This window comes from Colletotrichum karsti, assembly GCF_011947395.1.
Source record: "Colletotrichum karsti strain CkLH20 chromosome Unknown Scaffold14, whole genome shotgun sequence".
In the NCBI taxonomy this organism is placed as follows: Eukaryota; Fungi; Ascomycota; class Sordariomycetes; order Glomerellales; family Glomerellaceae; genus Colletotrichum; species Colletotrichum karsti.
Genome location: NW_024065914.1, coordinates 995,115 through 1,010,121, shown reverse-complemented (window position 1 = coordinate 1,010,121; position 15,007 = coordinate 995,115). Strand labels below are relative to the sequence as shown.

General features: G+C 54.8%; 6 protein-coding genes across 6 annotated transcripts; 3 read left to right on the top strand and 3 right to left on the bottom strand.

Annotated features, from left to right (window-relative positions):
• Nucleotides 1–115: 115 nt before the first annotated feature.
• Nucleotides 116–3,294, bottom strand: CkaCkLH20_05237 (uncharacterized protein; the record flags this gene model as incomplete). The annotated part of the gene is made up of 3 exons (XM_038887956.1): nucleotides 116–738; nucleotides 2,927–3,194; nucleotides 3,247–3,294. 3 exons carry the CDS (start codon nucleotides 3,292–3,294, stop codon nucleotides 116–118), a joined length of 939 nt encoding a protein of 312 aa, XP_038746998.1.
• A 397-nt stretch (nucleotides 3,295–3,691) lies between these two features.
• CkaCkLH20_05236 (uncharacterized protein) lies at nucleotides 3,692–4,293 on the top strand (the record flags this gene model as incomplete). Its single annotated transcript, XM_038887955.1, has 2 exons — nucleotides 3,692–3,847; nucleotides 4,003–4,293. The coding sequence occupies 2 exons, from the start codon at nucleotides 3,692–3,694 to the stop codon at nucleotides 4,291–4,293; spliced, it is 447 nt and encodes a 148-aa protein (XP_038746997.1).
• A 1,988-nt stretch (nucleotides 4,294–6,281) lies between these two features.
• CkaCkLH20_05235 (uncharacterized protein) lies at nucleotides 6,282–7,856 on the top strand (the record flags this gene model as incomplete). Its single annotated transcript, XM_038887954.1, has 1 exon — nucleotides 6,282–7,856. The coding sequence occupies one exon, from the start codon at nucleotides 6,282–6,284 to the stop codon at nucleotides 7,854–7,856; it is 1,575 nt and encodes a 524-aa protein (XP_038746996.1).
• A 432-nt stretch (nucleotides 7,857–8,288) lies between these two features.
• CkaCkLH20_05234 (MFS monosaccharide transporter) lies at nucleotides 8,289–10,373 on the bottom strand (the record flags this gene model as incomplete). The annotated part of the gene is made up of 8 exons (XM_038887953.1): nucleotides 8,289–8,597; nucleotides 8,664–8,761; nucleotides 8,819–8,852; nucleotides 8,906–9,088; nucleotides 9,144–9,618; nucleotides 9,686–9,839; nucleotides 9,906–10,068; nucleotides 10,134–10,373. 8 exons carry the CDS (start codon nucleotides 10,371–10,373, stop codon nucleotides 8,289–8,291), a joined length of 1,656 nt encoding a protein of 551 aa, XP_038746995.1.
• A 1,731-nt stretch (nucleotides 10,374–12,104) lies between these two features.
• CkaCkLH20_05233 (NmrA family protein) lies at nucleotides 12,105–13,132 on the top strand (the record flags this gene model as incomplete). The annotated part of the gene is made up of 3 exons (XM_038887952.1): nucleotides 12,105–12,479; nucleotides 12,538–12,714; nucleotides 12,770–13,132. The coding sequence occupies 3 exons, from the start codon at nucleotides 12,105–12,107 to the stop codon at nucleotides 13,130–13,132; spliced, it is 915 nt and encodes a 304-aa protein (XP_038746994.1).
• Nucleotides 13,133–13,282: 150 nt separating this feature from the next.
• CkaCkLH20_05232 (uncharacterized protein) lies at nucleotides 13,283–14,758 on the bottom strand (the record flags this gene model as incomplete). The annotated part of the gene is made up of 1 exon (XM_038887951.1): nucleotides 13,283–14,758. One exon carries the CDS (start codon nucleotides 14,756–14,758, stop codon nucleotides 13,283–13,285), a length of 1,476 nt encoding a protein of 491 aa, XP_038746993.1.
• Nucleotides 14,759–15,007: the final 249 nt, after the last annotated feature.

The following is a 15,007-nucleotide window of genomic DNA, read 5'->3' as shown; positions in this document are numbered from 1 at the left end:
TCTCTATCTACCCGTCCAATGAAGACTCCCATCCTGTAAAAACAATCCTGCCACCAAAGACCTCTGCTATGACGCCTCCCATGAAGCCATCATTTCCCGTGATATTGAACAGTGTTCATTCTTTCTTCAAAGACGCTTTGTAAGCTGAGAAGACAACGTAGTTGACATACGCCATGATGAAGCAGATGGATCCTCCGTACAGGCCCAGCAGGAACAAGGAGAGGGCCACCAGCGTCAAACCAACGATGGGAAGGAAAAAGTGCCAGGCGACAGTAATGTGCATCTTCTCCTTCTTTTTCTTAAATGTCTTCGTGACCTTGACCGAGTCGAGAATGGCGTCGACCTCAGCGTCGGCCTCCTCGCGGATCTTGCTCATCTCCTCGACGTGCTTGCCGGAGAGCGCGCCGCAGGCCTCGAGGCGGTCCTGGACGGCCGCGAGCTTCTCTCTGCGCTTGATGTCGATGGCGGTGACCTTGTGGATCAGGTCCTGGGTCTCGACGAAAGCGAGGTTCTTGCCGATGGCGATGAGCTCGGCCTTCATGTTGTCGTACTCCTCCATGGCCTTCTTGAGGAGGGGCATATTCTCGCACATGAACTTGTAGTCGTCATCTTGCTTCTCGTAGTACTCGGTAGCGGCCACAGCCCGGAGATGGGCGGCCTCGTACTGCTTGATCTTCTCGTCGAGGGTCGCCGTCATCTGGAAGACGTCCTCGTCTTCGTTGGGGTACAGCATTTTTGCTGGGAGATGTCAGCTGGTGTCGGAGACCAGTGGAAAACGGAAATTTCCATACCTGTCAGAGGTTTTCTCGTTCTTTTGGAACGTCGAGAGATTCTTGCCCGTCCGTAGAAGGGCGTTCTGATGATTGTTGGTGAGAAATTTGTCTTGGAGGATGGAGGATTTCTCGGATTTTGTTGTGGGAGGGGAGAAAACTTTGCAAGAAGTTCGAGATGCGAGGCAAGCTCTTTTGAAGAGGGAAGGAGCTGGCCGCGAGGTGGTCAGGGGCGTGGGGTCGAGGACGAGAGGTTAAGGACGAGAGCTCAGGGCGGACAGTTCTGGGAGCTGGGAGGCAGAGGGGGAGAACGTACCAGTATTGGGAGCCTCATCCACCAAGTGGTTTCCAATGTTCAATGTGTACTTGTTGGATATGGCGAGCCAAAACAATAAGGGTGACTGCATTGTATTGCGCAGAGAATTGCATTTGCTGTCGTGAGTGACCTGTTCCGGGCCAGCCCGGTCTGGTCAAGGCCTTATCCTCTTTCTTTGATGAAGGGAGAAGGAAACTGGGCAGTCAAATAATGGGACAGAAAGACACCAGTATATCTTTAACTGTAGTCTTTGTGCCTCCATATGACGGGTTGCTGTATCCTCAGTGTTGAAACGATTGCGAAGGTAAAGCTGAAATAGCAGCCAGAGTTCCATGTTCACAAGACTTCTGATCTATCTATGATAATAGTTATTAGCAGTGTGCCATGATACTGAGTTCCTTCCTAAGGAAGTCTGCTTTCTCCTGAGAATATACCATTGTTTGTGTTCTTCAAGATTTGCGACGAGGACTCTCTGTCACCGGCCTTGGTGACTTCCAGACCGACGAAGCAGCAAAAGTTGCAATATGCCGTGCGATACCAATACAATGCAGCCACCCTTATCCTATTTCCTCTCTGTTCAAGAAATCCCAAGTGCGACTTGCCAACTTTATCGCTGGGTATGGTGAGATTCTGAGTAGAATCAAAAAAAAGAAGGGTTGCTGCGTTGCATCAAGCGGCTTGAGTTGGCAAAGAAAAGTCCATGGGCTAGGGAAACAAATATGGAAGGCGCTCCCAATGACTATACTGACGATTTGACAGGTAAATAATAATAATTATTATCAATTGGCAGTTTGTGTGGGAAAAAAGGTGGACTTTTGTTTGAGGTGGTGAGAAATCTGGGAGGCAGGTGCTTTTGGAGGGTGGAAGAGGAGCGGTCAAAAGGTGGATCCAGGAACGACTGCTGGGAGCTGGAAATAGAAGGAAGGCACCAGTCGGGCTCAAGCACCTTCCTCTTGAGAGAGAACGATCTTGAAGATGCGAAGGTCGGATTGGGTTGCTTCCATTGGGTTAGGGGGTTTCTTGGCTTAGATTACGGCATAACGATCGAAGTTAAACAACCTTCGGCCTTCGATCCTCAGTACGATGAGCAATCCTGCCATACCACATTGCTGTGTCTCGCGATGTCTATATTACGAGACATGGGCGTGCCTAGGTAGGCGTGTTTGGGCTGGAGAAAGCGCTGAGCTCCGACCTTTCATCTTGGTCTTCTCCGAAGTTTCTCAACTGGACTCTTCCGGGTTCGTCTCCATCTGGTTTCAATTCATTGTGTCCACGGTATGGCCTGGGAGAGATCCAGCGTCCTTTTGCTTAGCGCAGTTCTTGACGCTGTCATATCACGGCGACGACATTGGCTCTGGGCCGTCTATGCCACTTCTTCACCGTGAGAATCTGGCTTTTTGTTGTGTTTATGAACGTCTCGTGGCACAAGGCCCAATCTTTGCGGTCCTTCACCGACCACACGCGGTACATATATGTCCTCTCGCCCACGGTGATGTACACGTTATCGTCTCCATTACGTCGTGGCCTAAGAATTTGTCCCCATTCCATCGCGCACGTTCTTTAGACCGTAGAAGAGTTTGCAGTAGGTTTTCATAGCATTGCGATTTTCCAGGGTATGTACGTTTTGTCCGGCCTGCTGTAGAGACATGCCCCAAGTTGTGATGTCTGAAGGGAAGCCAGTCGGCTTATCAGCTAGTCTGCCCGCCATGAATCTGATCCAGGGAGTCTTGCCTCCAGATATTCAACACATCGTGATTCCGAACCTGTTGCTGTTTCTCTCTAACAGCACAGGCGTGTTCAACATGCAAACCAACTTCAAAAACAAACGGCCCTGCCCTACTTCGATAAAGCAGTCCTCCAAGGCCTTCTCTCGCGGCGTGGCTTCTCGCAATCTGTGAGTCGAAATCGTAGAGTTTCTTGAAGATGCGGTCATATTCCTGTCGATACTTGTCCATTTCGCGTCGCTTCTCGGCCACCTCGTGTTTCATCAAATCAAAGGTGCGCTTGTCCACAATTATGAGCTCTCGTATGTCGGGGTTCCCCTTGGTGACTGCGTTGGCGACCTGTTCATAGCAAGCCACGGCGATAGCGGTGTCTGTCGGCGTATCCTGGAGACAGTCAGGCTTGATAGAATGATGATCAGAATGTGGTGCTTCTTACCTTTGAGTTCGAGCTCGCGGCCCGAGCAGGAGGTGTCTTGGACATCATGACGGATTCCCAGAGGATGTTAGCAGCGGCAGACGAGTATGCGGGACGGCACTCGGACTTGCCTCCTCGAGGTTCATTGCTGGAGCGGGTTCGGGTAATTGTTTTGATCTTTGTGGTGGAAGTAGCCAGATATATGAAAGTTCAAAGAAGACGTCGCGAAATGGGAGGAAATTTGAAGGGGGATAGACGCGGAATCCTTTGTTCCATTCTCTCTTCGCCCCGAGCCACGTCGAAAGGGGTAGAACGCTAGGAGTATGCCTGAGGTACCTCGACTCGACACCCGGCCGCATCAGCTTTGTTCATCGCTCTCGACACACTTTTGCTCCGGCTCTTGCCTTAATCAATGTCTTGATTTGAGACAGGCGACAGCCACCTCGAGACGCGCCATACCAAAGCGATGGAGCCCCTCACCTGCCCGGCGACAGACGAGGAGATGGTAGATGCGCCCGACCTCCAGCCGTTTACCGAGGACGAAGCTGCCGCGCTTTTTCTTCAGATGCAAAGCTTTCAGCGTCAGTACAAAGAAGAGGGATACAAGGCCCCTGACGATGCGGTAAGTCGTGTTTCTTCCAACTCCAGTACCATGAGCAGCTACTTCTCGATCTCGCTCCTTCCACGTAAGATCGGAGCCTTTCCATCCAAACGATCGTCTTCCGTTCATCCTTCGCTCGAATTCCCACGACGGAAAAGCTGACACAATCTCTATAGTCCCCCAAAGAGATCGAGCTTGCCATGATTCGCGGCACCCTCAACTTTCGCGCTCGCGATATCTCCACCACCTTGTTCTACAACTTCGTCGCATACCCGATGCCGAGCCACTGTCTACCCGCTTCCGATCCAACCACACTGCTCCTCAGAGAGTATCAGCATACTCTCACCACAACGAACGAGGCGTGGCAGCGTCTGATCGAGAAAAAGCTGCGCCGCCGACACTTGGAGGACCAGCGTCGCCGTCGAGAGATTCGTGAGCGACACGAAATGACTTCGCCGGCCGAATAGTGGAAGGCCGCGCGCAAGGAACAGAAAGACTCGCACTACGACGCCGACCTCGATGAGTCTCGCTCGGCTATAATGTTGTCATCTTTCCTGTCGAGCCGGAAGAGGAAGAGGAAGACAAGGTCACCCATGAAGCAATGAGAACCAGTGGATGGTCGAGAACACGACGAACTTGATGGCTCGAGAATTATGCCGAGAATCAAGCCGATCTTCTCGTCTACCTCAACCAGCTCGATCACCGCGTTGCGCCTCGGACTATACGCCAGAAACATCAGTGCCTAATCTTGAAGAGATACGGAAGATCATGACACTACGGATTCTGCTCGAGATTTGTGGATATCGCCTTGGTTACGGAAGAGATGTGTTGGATTAATGGGCCTGAGGTACTTTTGCATGTTGTCTGTACCCAATGGAAGCTTGTTACTGGTTTGGAAAGGCTTGCGCCAAAGGTCAGCAGAGCAGGAGTCAACTCACTAGACCTCCGGGCATCTATGTTTATCCATACAAATATCGCAACTTTCTCACCCAGTCGGCCATTATTCAGGTTTGAAGGGGGTGACTGGTATCAATGGGAATCGGTTCCGGGATACCAAAACACTTAGACAACCGCTGCCAGTCTCTAGGAAGAACGTGTTTGAAAGCTGCGCTCGAAATGGTCCTCGGTAATTACTATCTGGCGTACGTTGTCGTCCACAACGAACTTCTGTGAAGAGGGCTGTGCAACGAGCGATCCATTACGGCCCAGGGTCGTGACGCAGAGAGCGCGCGCATCGCATGTGGTGGTCCTAGACGGTGGCTGTGCCCGATGCTTCGTCGGTGGTGTAAGGATACGATCGAAGATTCCCAGAATTCTCCTCCATATTCGTTCTTTTTCGCTGATGGGATGGTCGGTCCAGTGGCTTGGCAAATGCTGTGCTCTTGGCATGAAGGGGGAGGACTGCCCTTCTTATGCTCCTGGTGCGGCTTGGCGACGAGTTAAATGGCGCAAGTCTTGATGGTATTTGAAGCATTGAGAGCCAACCATTTGAACACATGGTCTTCCCTTCTTCTCTCTCAATATTTGTCGAAGGTCTGTCTCCAATTTGGTGATCTTTCTCGATGATGCCCAGAAGCCAGAAGAAAGGACAGGCCGATATCAATGAAGGTACGTACCTCTTTGCCCCATACACCTTGCAGACCGGTGGAGAACAATGAATGCTGATTGGTATTCCAGGCCAGTTCCAAGATACGGCAGAAGCTTATTTTGCTGCGAGCGCACTAACAGTGGGTCCATATTTCTGAGCTCTCCACTGGTGGACGGCACTTCGTTCAACTTCGTCAGTAACTTTCACCTTCCCAATATCAGCCGCTCAATACACCCAACGCAGCAAATCAATCTTGCATGGAGTGCCTCAATACGACGCCATCTAGAGCGACAACTATCAAACATGAGTGGCCGATATGAATCAACGAAAAAACCAAAGTTCAACAAGAGAAGCATCGTCCGGCTGGGCAACTTTTGGTCGTGCAGGGAACCGGGTCGTTTTCTCCCTGAGGATGCAAAGAACAGTCGCCATCATTCTTGGCCTTCTTGTCCAGCCAAGACATCGCTATGTCGCCGCCAGTCAATCCCCTCATCCTGCCAAGAGTTGGGCGGCCTCCTCGTGGTGTCGCCTACGGATATGGCAAACAAATCATTGAACAACTGCCGCTTACTTTGACAGATATTCCAGCCACTTGGAAGCGAAGTTCCGTCAACGTGCTTTCCAAAAGTTCGATGATGTTTCTCTTTGCTATTGCCACGAACAAATTGCAACTCTCCAAAGAAACAGTGCAATGATGGCTCCTATTTAAGTTGCCGGCCAACCAGGTGACAATATCTAAGGTCGATATCCTTTCGGACATGACCGACTAACCTTGCTGGCCTGGACTGCATAAATTGGACATTACGCCTACGCTCGCATCTATCACCGTTCGGCTCCTTACTTCTCCTGTCACCAACGTGTTCCACCATGGTACTCCAGGGCTTTCGCGAGAGGCTCAAGTCCTTCTCTCCGCAGGAGAGAAAGGCAATCTTCTTCTACATATGCGGCATCATGCTGTACAAGTTTGGCCTCGAGGCCTTCAATGGTTCGATCACCGCCTTGGTAACCAACCGCTACGATTACGAATCCATCACGAACGATACGCCGTCCCGAACTTTCGAACGTCTCGGCCTAATTCAGGGATTGAACCAAGCCACGCAGTGCGTCGGCTCGATCTTGATCGCACCCCTCATCAAGCACTTCCAGACGAAAAACGTGCTATCCTCGGCCATACTATTATTCGGGTTGATGACGGCAATCCTTCTCATCCTGGACGCAGCAACCGGGGGAACCTTTATCCCCGCCGCCTTCCGCGATGACCACCCCGAAGATTTCTGGCCATACTACGGCAAGTACCAGAACGATGCCATCATTCCCATCTACGCCGTCTCCGGTATCACCTACGGCATGGTCGAACTCATTCGGCGTGTCATCCCACGAGATATTGTTGGCGGAAACGTCCAAAAGCTTCGGCAGATGGATGCCATGGTACACATCTTCTACGAGATCGCCGGAACCACAGGTGCCTTCGTCACCGCGCTCGTCTTGATCCCGAACCTCGGCAACAACCGATCCTTCGTCATAACTCCGATCTGCTTCGCCCTCGCTGCCGTCTTATGGTTCTTTGTCGTCGACGGCAGTCACGAGCGCAACGCCCTGGCTCGCGCCGAGGCCCGCAGCTCCAATTATCTCGTCGCAACTGGCAAGGGCTTCCTCACCTTCTTCGAGTCCATCTGGGTGGGTGCCAGGATCATTTTCACCTCCCGACGCTTCATCTGGCTGCTGCCTGCCTACGGTGTCGCATTGTACGCACACAGATATCTCGAGAACGGAATCGCGCCGCAAGTTGCCCGCCGGTACCTTGGTGAGTCGGCTTGGTCGCAGATCATGGTCGGCGGATCGAACTTTGGTGAACTCCTGGGCGCCCTCTTCGTCTTCCTCTTCACCAACGTGATCAAAACGCCGATCCCCTGGCTGCGACTCGACGCTCTGGCGCTGCTCATCGTCTGGTACATCCCCTTCTGGAGGCCGCCGCAGGACCAAGTCGGACAGGCGTGGGTCGTCGCCGCCACCTTCCTCCCCATCAGCTTCGGCTGGGCCGCTGGCGACGTCTCCCTCGCCGCATACATCCAGGCGTCGTTGGCTCGTCTCGAGAGCAAGGAACAGAGGGTGTCGCCCTTGGGCGCGGTCATGGCCTTCTTGTACTCGTTCTACATCGTCTCATACGCCGTGGCCAACACCTTCCTTGGCCGATACGTCGACCGGATCTACAACAGTGGCAGGGACGTGCGTGATGCTTTGTTCAACACCGCCGGTGTTCAGTTTACCGTTATCTGTGGTATCGTACTGCTCTCGACCTTCATTCCGAAGGGTTCACGGACCTTCAACCCGACGATGTTGGACGATACCAAATTGGACGAGGATGTTAGCGACGCTTTGGAGGAAACGCAAAGCGCCGAGGATGCTATCGTAAAGGAGAAGGCACCTGCAATTGTTGTTTAGGCCTATCACCGATGGTGATGCTGCCTAGGCAATTTGGCCGACAAGCAGTTGACGAGGTTTGTGTGTTCAGTATTACCAGAAACATAGACCTAGTTGCCAGAATTGAAGCAGAGTTGTTTTTGGAGATACGGCACACATTTACTCCCTGCATCGCGTTGATCTAACCAGTCTTGCTGATGGTGATAACTTCTAACGAGAATGTCCTCGCCGAATAAACGAGTCGGTGATGCAGCCTGTCTAAATGTGGGCTGCAGAACCCTTGTAGCCAGCACGTCAATGCTATTTTGCCATCCAAGATCTAGATATTACCTTTTATCCGCAACTCTTGAGCCCATCTTCAAAAGCCAATAGTTGCAATATCCAATGATTATATAGCCGTCCTGACGCCGATCGCCAGACCCAGGCCTTCTCCCAACCCCTTATTTCATCCTCTCAGACAACTTTAGCATCACCAAGTTTCGAGGGCTGCACCACCCCAGCCTCGGAGTGCACCACGACATCGCCCTTGTGCGCGGCGCTGACCAGCTCCGGGTTCTCGGCCTTGAGCTTGGCGAACTCCCTCTCCGCCTCCCAGTTCCAGATGCTGTCGCTGGCGAAGACGAGGTCCATCTCCTCCAGGGTCCGCTGGTTCGACTCCGGGTAGAGCGCCCAGACGACGACGATGCAGACGGCGTTGACTGCGCCGAAGAGGTACAGCGTCTTCTCGTTGAGCTTTTCGAAGATTGTTGGGAGGAGGAGGACCTAGGTTGCAGTTTTAGTTAGAAAGGGGCATGGAAAAGGGGTGTGAGGGAATGAACGGAGACTTACAGTCCAGCCGTTTCCGATGGACCATCCTACGACGCCCCAGGCGTTGCCCTTGGCTCGGATTTGTAAGGGGAAGATTTCGGCTGGGTATAGCCAGGGAACTGTCGAGCGGTGTTAGTATCATGTTTCTTTTCATGGCCTGTCGTAGGCGGACTTACCCGTCAACCACGTTGCGCCAAACACCGCCGTATACTATTCAGAGTCAGCCGAGCTTTCTTGAGCTGTTGCAAAGACGTGAACCCTACAAGAAAGACGAAGAAGGTCGCGGCGCCGCCGAGCCCCGCCCGGCTTCCGGGATCAGCGTTGAGAGTCGCCCGGGCCAGTCCTCCGGCGCAGAACATGCATATTCCCTGCGCGGCCGCGCCCCAGTACAGGGTCCAGCGGCGACCGATGCGGTCAAGCGTGAACACGCAGATGAGCGTCGCGAACTACACCCAACGTCAGTAACCACTACCAGACCACATTCCCAAGGACGTCCCATACCATATACGTGATGTTATTCACACCACTAACCCACAACCGCTGCTCGGAGCTAATACCGGCGATGGTGAAGATGGTAGGCCCGTAGATTGTGATTCCCGCGATACCAACCCACTCCTGCAGGATCTGCAACCAGACGACGAGCTGCACGCGACGGCCCGTGTGCAGCTTGCCCGAGCCCCAGCCGAAGAGCATGGCCAGGTAGCTCTGCTGCTTTGCGGTGTCGTGCTCGAGGTCGCGGATGTTGATGATGTCCTGGAGTTCCGCCTCGGCGAGCTCGCCGTCCTCGCCCTCGGTGCCGCGCAGCCGGCCGAGGATGAAGCGCGCCTCCTCCTCGCGGCCGACCTTGACGAGCCAGCGCGGGGACTCGGGCATGAACCAGATCACGAGGAAGAGCACGATCAGGGGCACGATCTGGAAGGCGACGGGGAAGCGCCAGATGAAGGACGAGGTCGGGTCTTTGTACTTTGACGTGCCGCTGTTCGTGGGTTTTGGTGTTAGAGATGGTGGGTAGCTAGTGGGATTGGCGGGGGTTGTGGACTTACAATTGGAGCCAGTAGGCGACGACCACGCCGAAGATGTTGAGGGTGAATTCCATCGCGACGAACTTGCCGCGCGAGGTGTGGGAGGCGATTTCGGTGGCCCAGACGGGGGTGATGGCGTTCAGCATGCCGGTTCCGATGCCGTTCAAGACTCGCGCTATTCCGACAGTCAGCATTCTCCTCCTCGGTAAGGTAGTTATAGGTCCAAAAACCAGAGTCGTACCGCAAAACATCATATTCGCATTCTGCGCGCCGGACTGCAGCGCAGCGGTGAGTATCGACCAGATGCACGCGACGCCGATGGTCTTGAGCCGCCCGTACCGATCACCGAACCAGCCTCCAATCAGACATCCCACCAGCGTCCCGGGGAGGTAGTACACCGCGACCTGCGCGCCGCCCCTAGTCAGCACACATTGACATCGCATCTCAGATAAAGATCGGTGAAACTTACAATGCCTCCCTGCAGCAGCGGCTTGTCGACGACGACGATCTTCTCCTGTTCGTCCCAGTGGCCGAAGCCCATGAGCTCGGCGTAGTCGCGCGCGGTGTTGACGCCGCCCATCAGGCCCTGGTCGTAGCCGAAGAAAAAGATGGAAATGCCGGCGACGAGACATACGGTGTTGAGGAGGGAGGACTTGTAGAGCCGGTTGGCGACGTTGTATTTCGCCAGACGGCCTGGCGTGTTCGCCATCGTTGCTGGTTTGGCCTACAGGCTGTGCGGAGGGCTAGAGTCAGGTCCGTATACTCTGAGTATCAGAAGCAAGGCTGGCAATAAGACGAGGTCATAAAGGAAGAAGGGGAGGTTTCTCTTTGATTTGCGCTGAAGAGAAAAGAAAGAAAATCAAAACGCAAGTTCCGTTTACCCCTCCAGGTCGCAACAGAAGAACATCGTGAGAATGACCCCACCAACCCCACACGTTCCGATCGAAGTAAGCCATTTGGACCTCAAAATCGCCCATGACATCATTCCCTGATTCTTCTTCTCCTGCTCCGCTGATTGTTGCGCCTGTGAGTCCAACCATTGTGGGGGAGCGAAAAGCGCTTACACCAACGCAACGAAGCAAGAAAAAGGTCGGGGAATAGACCGGACAATCGCCGAAGCCTGCAGCGGGGGTGGGGAAGGACCGGGGGGAGTTTGGGGTTTGAAAGATCCACCGAACAAGCCTTGACGGCGGTTCACGGGACAATCATTGCTTTTTCTGGCGCGATTGGGTGAGGGGGTGATTCGATCAGCACGAGGGACCGAACTGCGGACAGAACTCCGATGCTTCACGATGGCTGGCTGTGTGGGAGGTTGGGCGGTGGATTAGGTAACTTGGTCATGCGCGGGTGAGGCGTTGGACAAATCTACGAGATCTGGGTTTCAACTCTTGATATGTGCGCTTGCAGCTTCCGTTTGTTGGCGGTCTCTTGGCCCCGGGTCCGATCGGCTCGGGGAAATCTGTCGCGGGCCGAATCTTTGAGGTCGGTTGGCTTTCAGTCGTCTCGCTCAAGATAGTCTAAGGAACACTTCGCCAGTTGCACTCATTATGCTTCGTTTGATCCGCGGATACGTCGTTCATGCCAGTAAGTCTCCATTCAAAATTCAAGTCCGAGCAGTACCACCCCGACTTCTCACAACACCTAGGGTCGTAGGAGCGAGGTATACTCGCCTGACCCTTGACCTGTCATAACAGAACGAAAGGATGAAACTTATTAAAATGATGCGAAGAGGGCTCGCTTCTTTCAACGACACACAGGACTGCCAAAGCGAGTCCCTCAACTCACGGCATGAAAGCCATTAACAATTAAAACCATGTCCGCGTGACAACCACCCGAGAGACCTGATGCGGACAAAGTTGAAGGGCATTGAAGTCAAGATCCTGGCAAATGGTATCAATAAGTCAGCTTTGGTTGCTTATAGCTGGGTGAGCGGACTCCTCGCGATCCACCCAGATGCCAATTGATGCGTCGACGTCGTGGAACAGCCTTCAAATGATTAGCCGCCGCGATGGGTAACATGTAGGTAGTTTAGATTGACACAGCTGATCGGCTGTTTCATCTCCAAATCAGATGAGCGGCCTAACACGCAGATGCCGGCGGCCAGATAATCCCGCCGCGGGGGCCTGACCCGACTCACCCGAACCCCTCGGTTGCGGAGCCGGAGCGGCATTAGTGGGGCTCACCCGGCGGACTTCATCCGGGCTGCGGAGTTTGAGCGCCGGCTCAGACTTCGTCACGGACTTCGCGGGTCCGCGGCCTACCGAGTCTTACAAATCTCCATCGTGATGCCCTCAAGCTGAAAGCGGTAGGTTAAGCGCAAGTCTGTATATAGAAAGGCACAAAAGCCTCACAATAACAATGTGCTCTGCCATCAACTTCCTCACCTACAAACACATCCCGTCTCGTAATCCAAACCAGCAACGCCTTTTTATCAGCAAACATGACTTGCACATTTACCATTGTTCCCGCCTCGACCCAGGCCGCAAAGGAGACGATCCGGATCCTTCTCAGCGATGCCTCAAAGCCCCGTGTACGCGCCATCTATCGCGACCCCTCCAAGGCGCCGACCGAGTTCACGAGCAACTCAAACTTCACCGCCCTCCAAGGAGACGTCACAACGGGAAAGGGTCTCGATTTCATCGGGTCAGACGCCGTATTCTACATTCCGCCACCCTTCTTCGACCCAGGCGACCAAACCCTCGCCGACCTCGCAGCTGCCGCGGCGAATCACGTCAAACAGGCGCTCGAGAAAGCGCCTTCCGTGAAGAGGCTCTTGCTCTTCTCATCGATGGGAGCCGAGAACGACCATGGTATCGTACGTTTAGCGCAGGGATTCGCATTGCATGAAACCCCGGGCTAACGAGGATGACCAGGGCATCTTGAAAATCAACCACATCTCGGACAAGATCCTCAAGACCGCGGCACCCGAGGTCGTCATCGTCAAGCCCGGCTACTTCCAGGAGAACTGGGCCCGCGCCTTCGAGACGGCCAGGGCCGAGCATGCCTTCTTCGACTCCCCTCTGAGCCCGATCGACAACGCGCTTCCCATGGTCAGTTGAGGACTCACCCGATGACATTTCGCACCTTTGCTGACGGAAAAAACAGGTCAGCATCAAAGACGTCGGTCGAGTCTGTGCCCGCAAGCTTTTGGAGTTGTCGGTCCCGTTGCCGGAGCGCACGTACTTCTTCGAGCTGTTCGGTCCCCGGCACTACAGCGTTCGGGATGTGCAGCTGGCCGTCGAGGAGATCGTTGGCAAGAAGGTCGACGTGGTGCTTATTGAGAAGGAGAAGCTTGGCGAGTACTTCGCCGGCATGGAGGTGCCGGAGAGTGTCGTGAGGGAAATGGTTGAATTTACGACGGCGGCGTTGCCCGGTGGGGTCATGTACCAGAAGTTCGACGGGGATGAGCGGACTGTTCGGGGCGAGGTGGAGCTTGTTGATGCACTGCGCGCTGTTTACACGGCGTAAAGTGCAGGTCTGGTCGGGTCGAAGAAGGACTAATGTTGTCACCCATAACATAGCTGAAAGTGCAATTGTAATCTAGTAGTCTTGTGTCTAGTGAACATCAACCCGACCAGTGAAGATTCTCATCGTCATAGCCGATGGACGGATGGTACATCAATGGATACACACCAGCGGCCCAAACCCATCAGACCATCTCATACCTCCCATTATGACCACCATGATGGCAAACCCCGTAACAACACTGGCTGTACCGTAGGTATACGCGTGGCGCCTCCTCAAAGCCGCCAGCTCAGCGACCCAGGTCGACACAGTAGTCAAACATCCGCAGAATCCATCCTCCACGCCCTGCAGTACCTGACATCCCACCACGCCGCCGAGCTCCGCGTGGCCCAGGTCCCAGCACATACCCAGGACCGCCACGCCGACGACATTAACCGTAAACGTCCCCAACGGGAACGACGGAATGCGCGAGTTCAGACACATGCTGACGTAGAACCGCACAAGACACCCAAGCGGCGCGAAAACAAGCGAGAAAACCGCCTGTCCGCGCCAGGCGTCGCGCGGCGGCCAGATAGAGAGCAGCACCGCGCCGAGCCAGCATCCCCAACCCAACAACACCGCCACGCGGTCCAAGACCTTTCGGCCGACGGAGAACGGGACGGACGGGGTGACGGGCTCGAGGGCGACGGCAAGGTGTGCGCCCACAAAGAGACCGCAAAGCGAGAGGCCGACAGTCGTGATGATCACGGCGAGCATGGCCATGAAGGAGTACCCGCCGTTCCGCGGACTGGGGGCCACATCGCCGGCGCCGGGGAGGTCGTTGGTCATCGCGAGAAAGACGTCGCGGATGAAGGACGAGAAGGACGTGAAAGAGCCGCAGAAGCCCGTGGCGAGGCCGATGTAGAGGGGTATCGTCTTCTTCGTGGCCAGGTGGGCCTTCTTAGCCGCCGCGAGGTCCACGGCGTCGACGTCTCGCTGGCGGCGGGCGTTTCTGATTTGCGCGTCGTACGTCGCGGTGCCCCATTCGTGCCGGAAAAGCTTGCGGTCCTCGGCGAGGAAGCCCATGACGAGACTTCCCCCGACGTTGGCCCAGAGCACGCCGAAGGACACGGGCGCGTCGGGGTACGTCGTCAGGGCTTGGAGGCCCAGGCGGGCGAGGGTGCCGAAGATGGAGAAGAAGACGAGGTAAGAGAGCGTGTAGAGCTCCGTCGCCATCTTCGAGACGTGCCCTGTGGGCTTCTCGGCCGTCTCGGCCGTCCCGTTCGTGGCGTGGTCGTCTTGCATCTCGACATCGTCCGGGCCAGCGCGAGCCTCACGTCCGCTCCGCATCTCCTCCAGGTCTGGCGCCTTGCCGGCTCGGACACCATTCGGATCGTGGCCCACGGGGTCCGCGACCGTCTCGTCGAGGTTGCCGTACTCGGCCGGCGCATCGTACGCGCCAGAGTCCTCCCGCCGCCGCTGGCCATCGTTGTTCCTCGCCCGGCTCGTCAAAATCGGCCTGCCAAACGTTCCCTGCCTCTCGACCCCGTATGCTTCCTCCGCGGTGTCGTCGAAGCGATCGTATTCCTCACCGGGGTTGTGTGCCGGCGTGGGTTTGCGCGTGCTGCCGTTTTCCATCCTGCTTGCCATTTGTCTCCTGGCGATTCATGACGGCCGCGTCGGTGGCTCGGTGGTGTTTCCTTCGTTTTTTCTTCTTCTTTTTTTCTTTCTCTGCGAGCGCAGAGTCTTCTCAGCCGTGAGGAACACAAGGACTGCTAAAGACAAGCATTTTGGGAAAGGAGAGAGAGAAGATTTCTAGCGCCGGATCCGGTTTCGATGGTTGGGAGTTGCTGCGTGGACGTCACAATTTCGGCCCCGTTCGAGAACGGCTAGGACGGC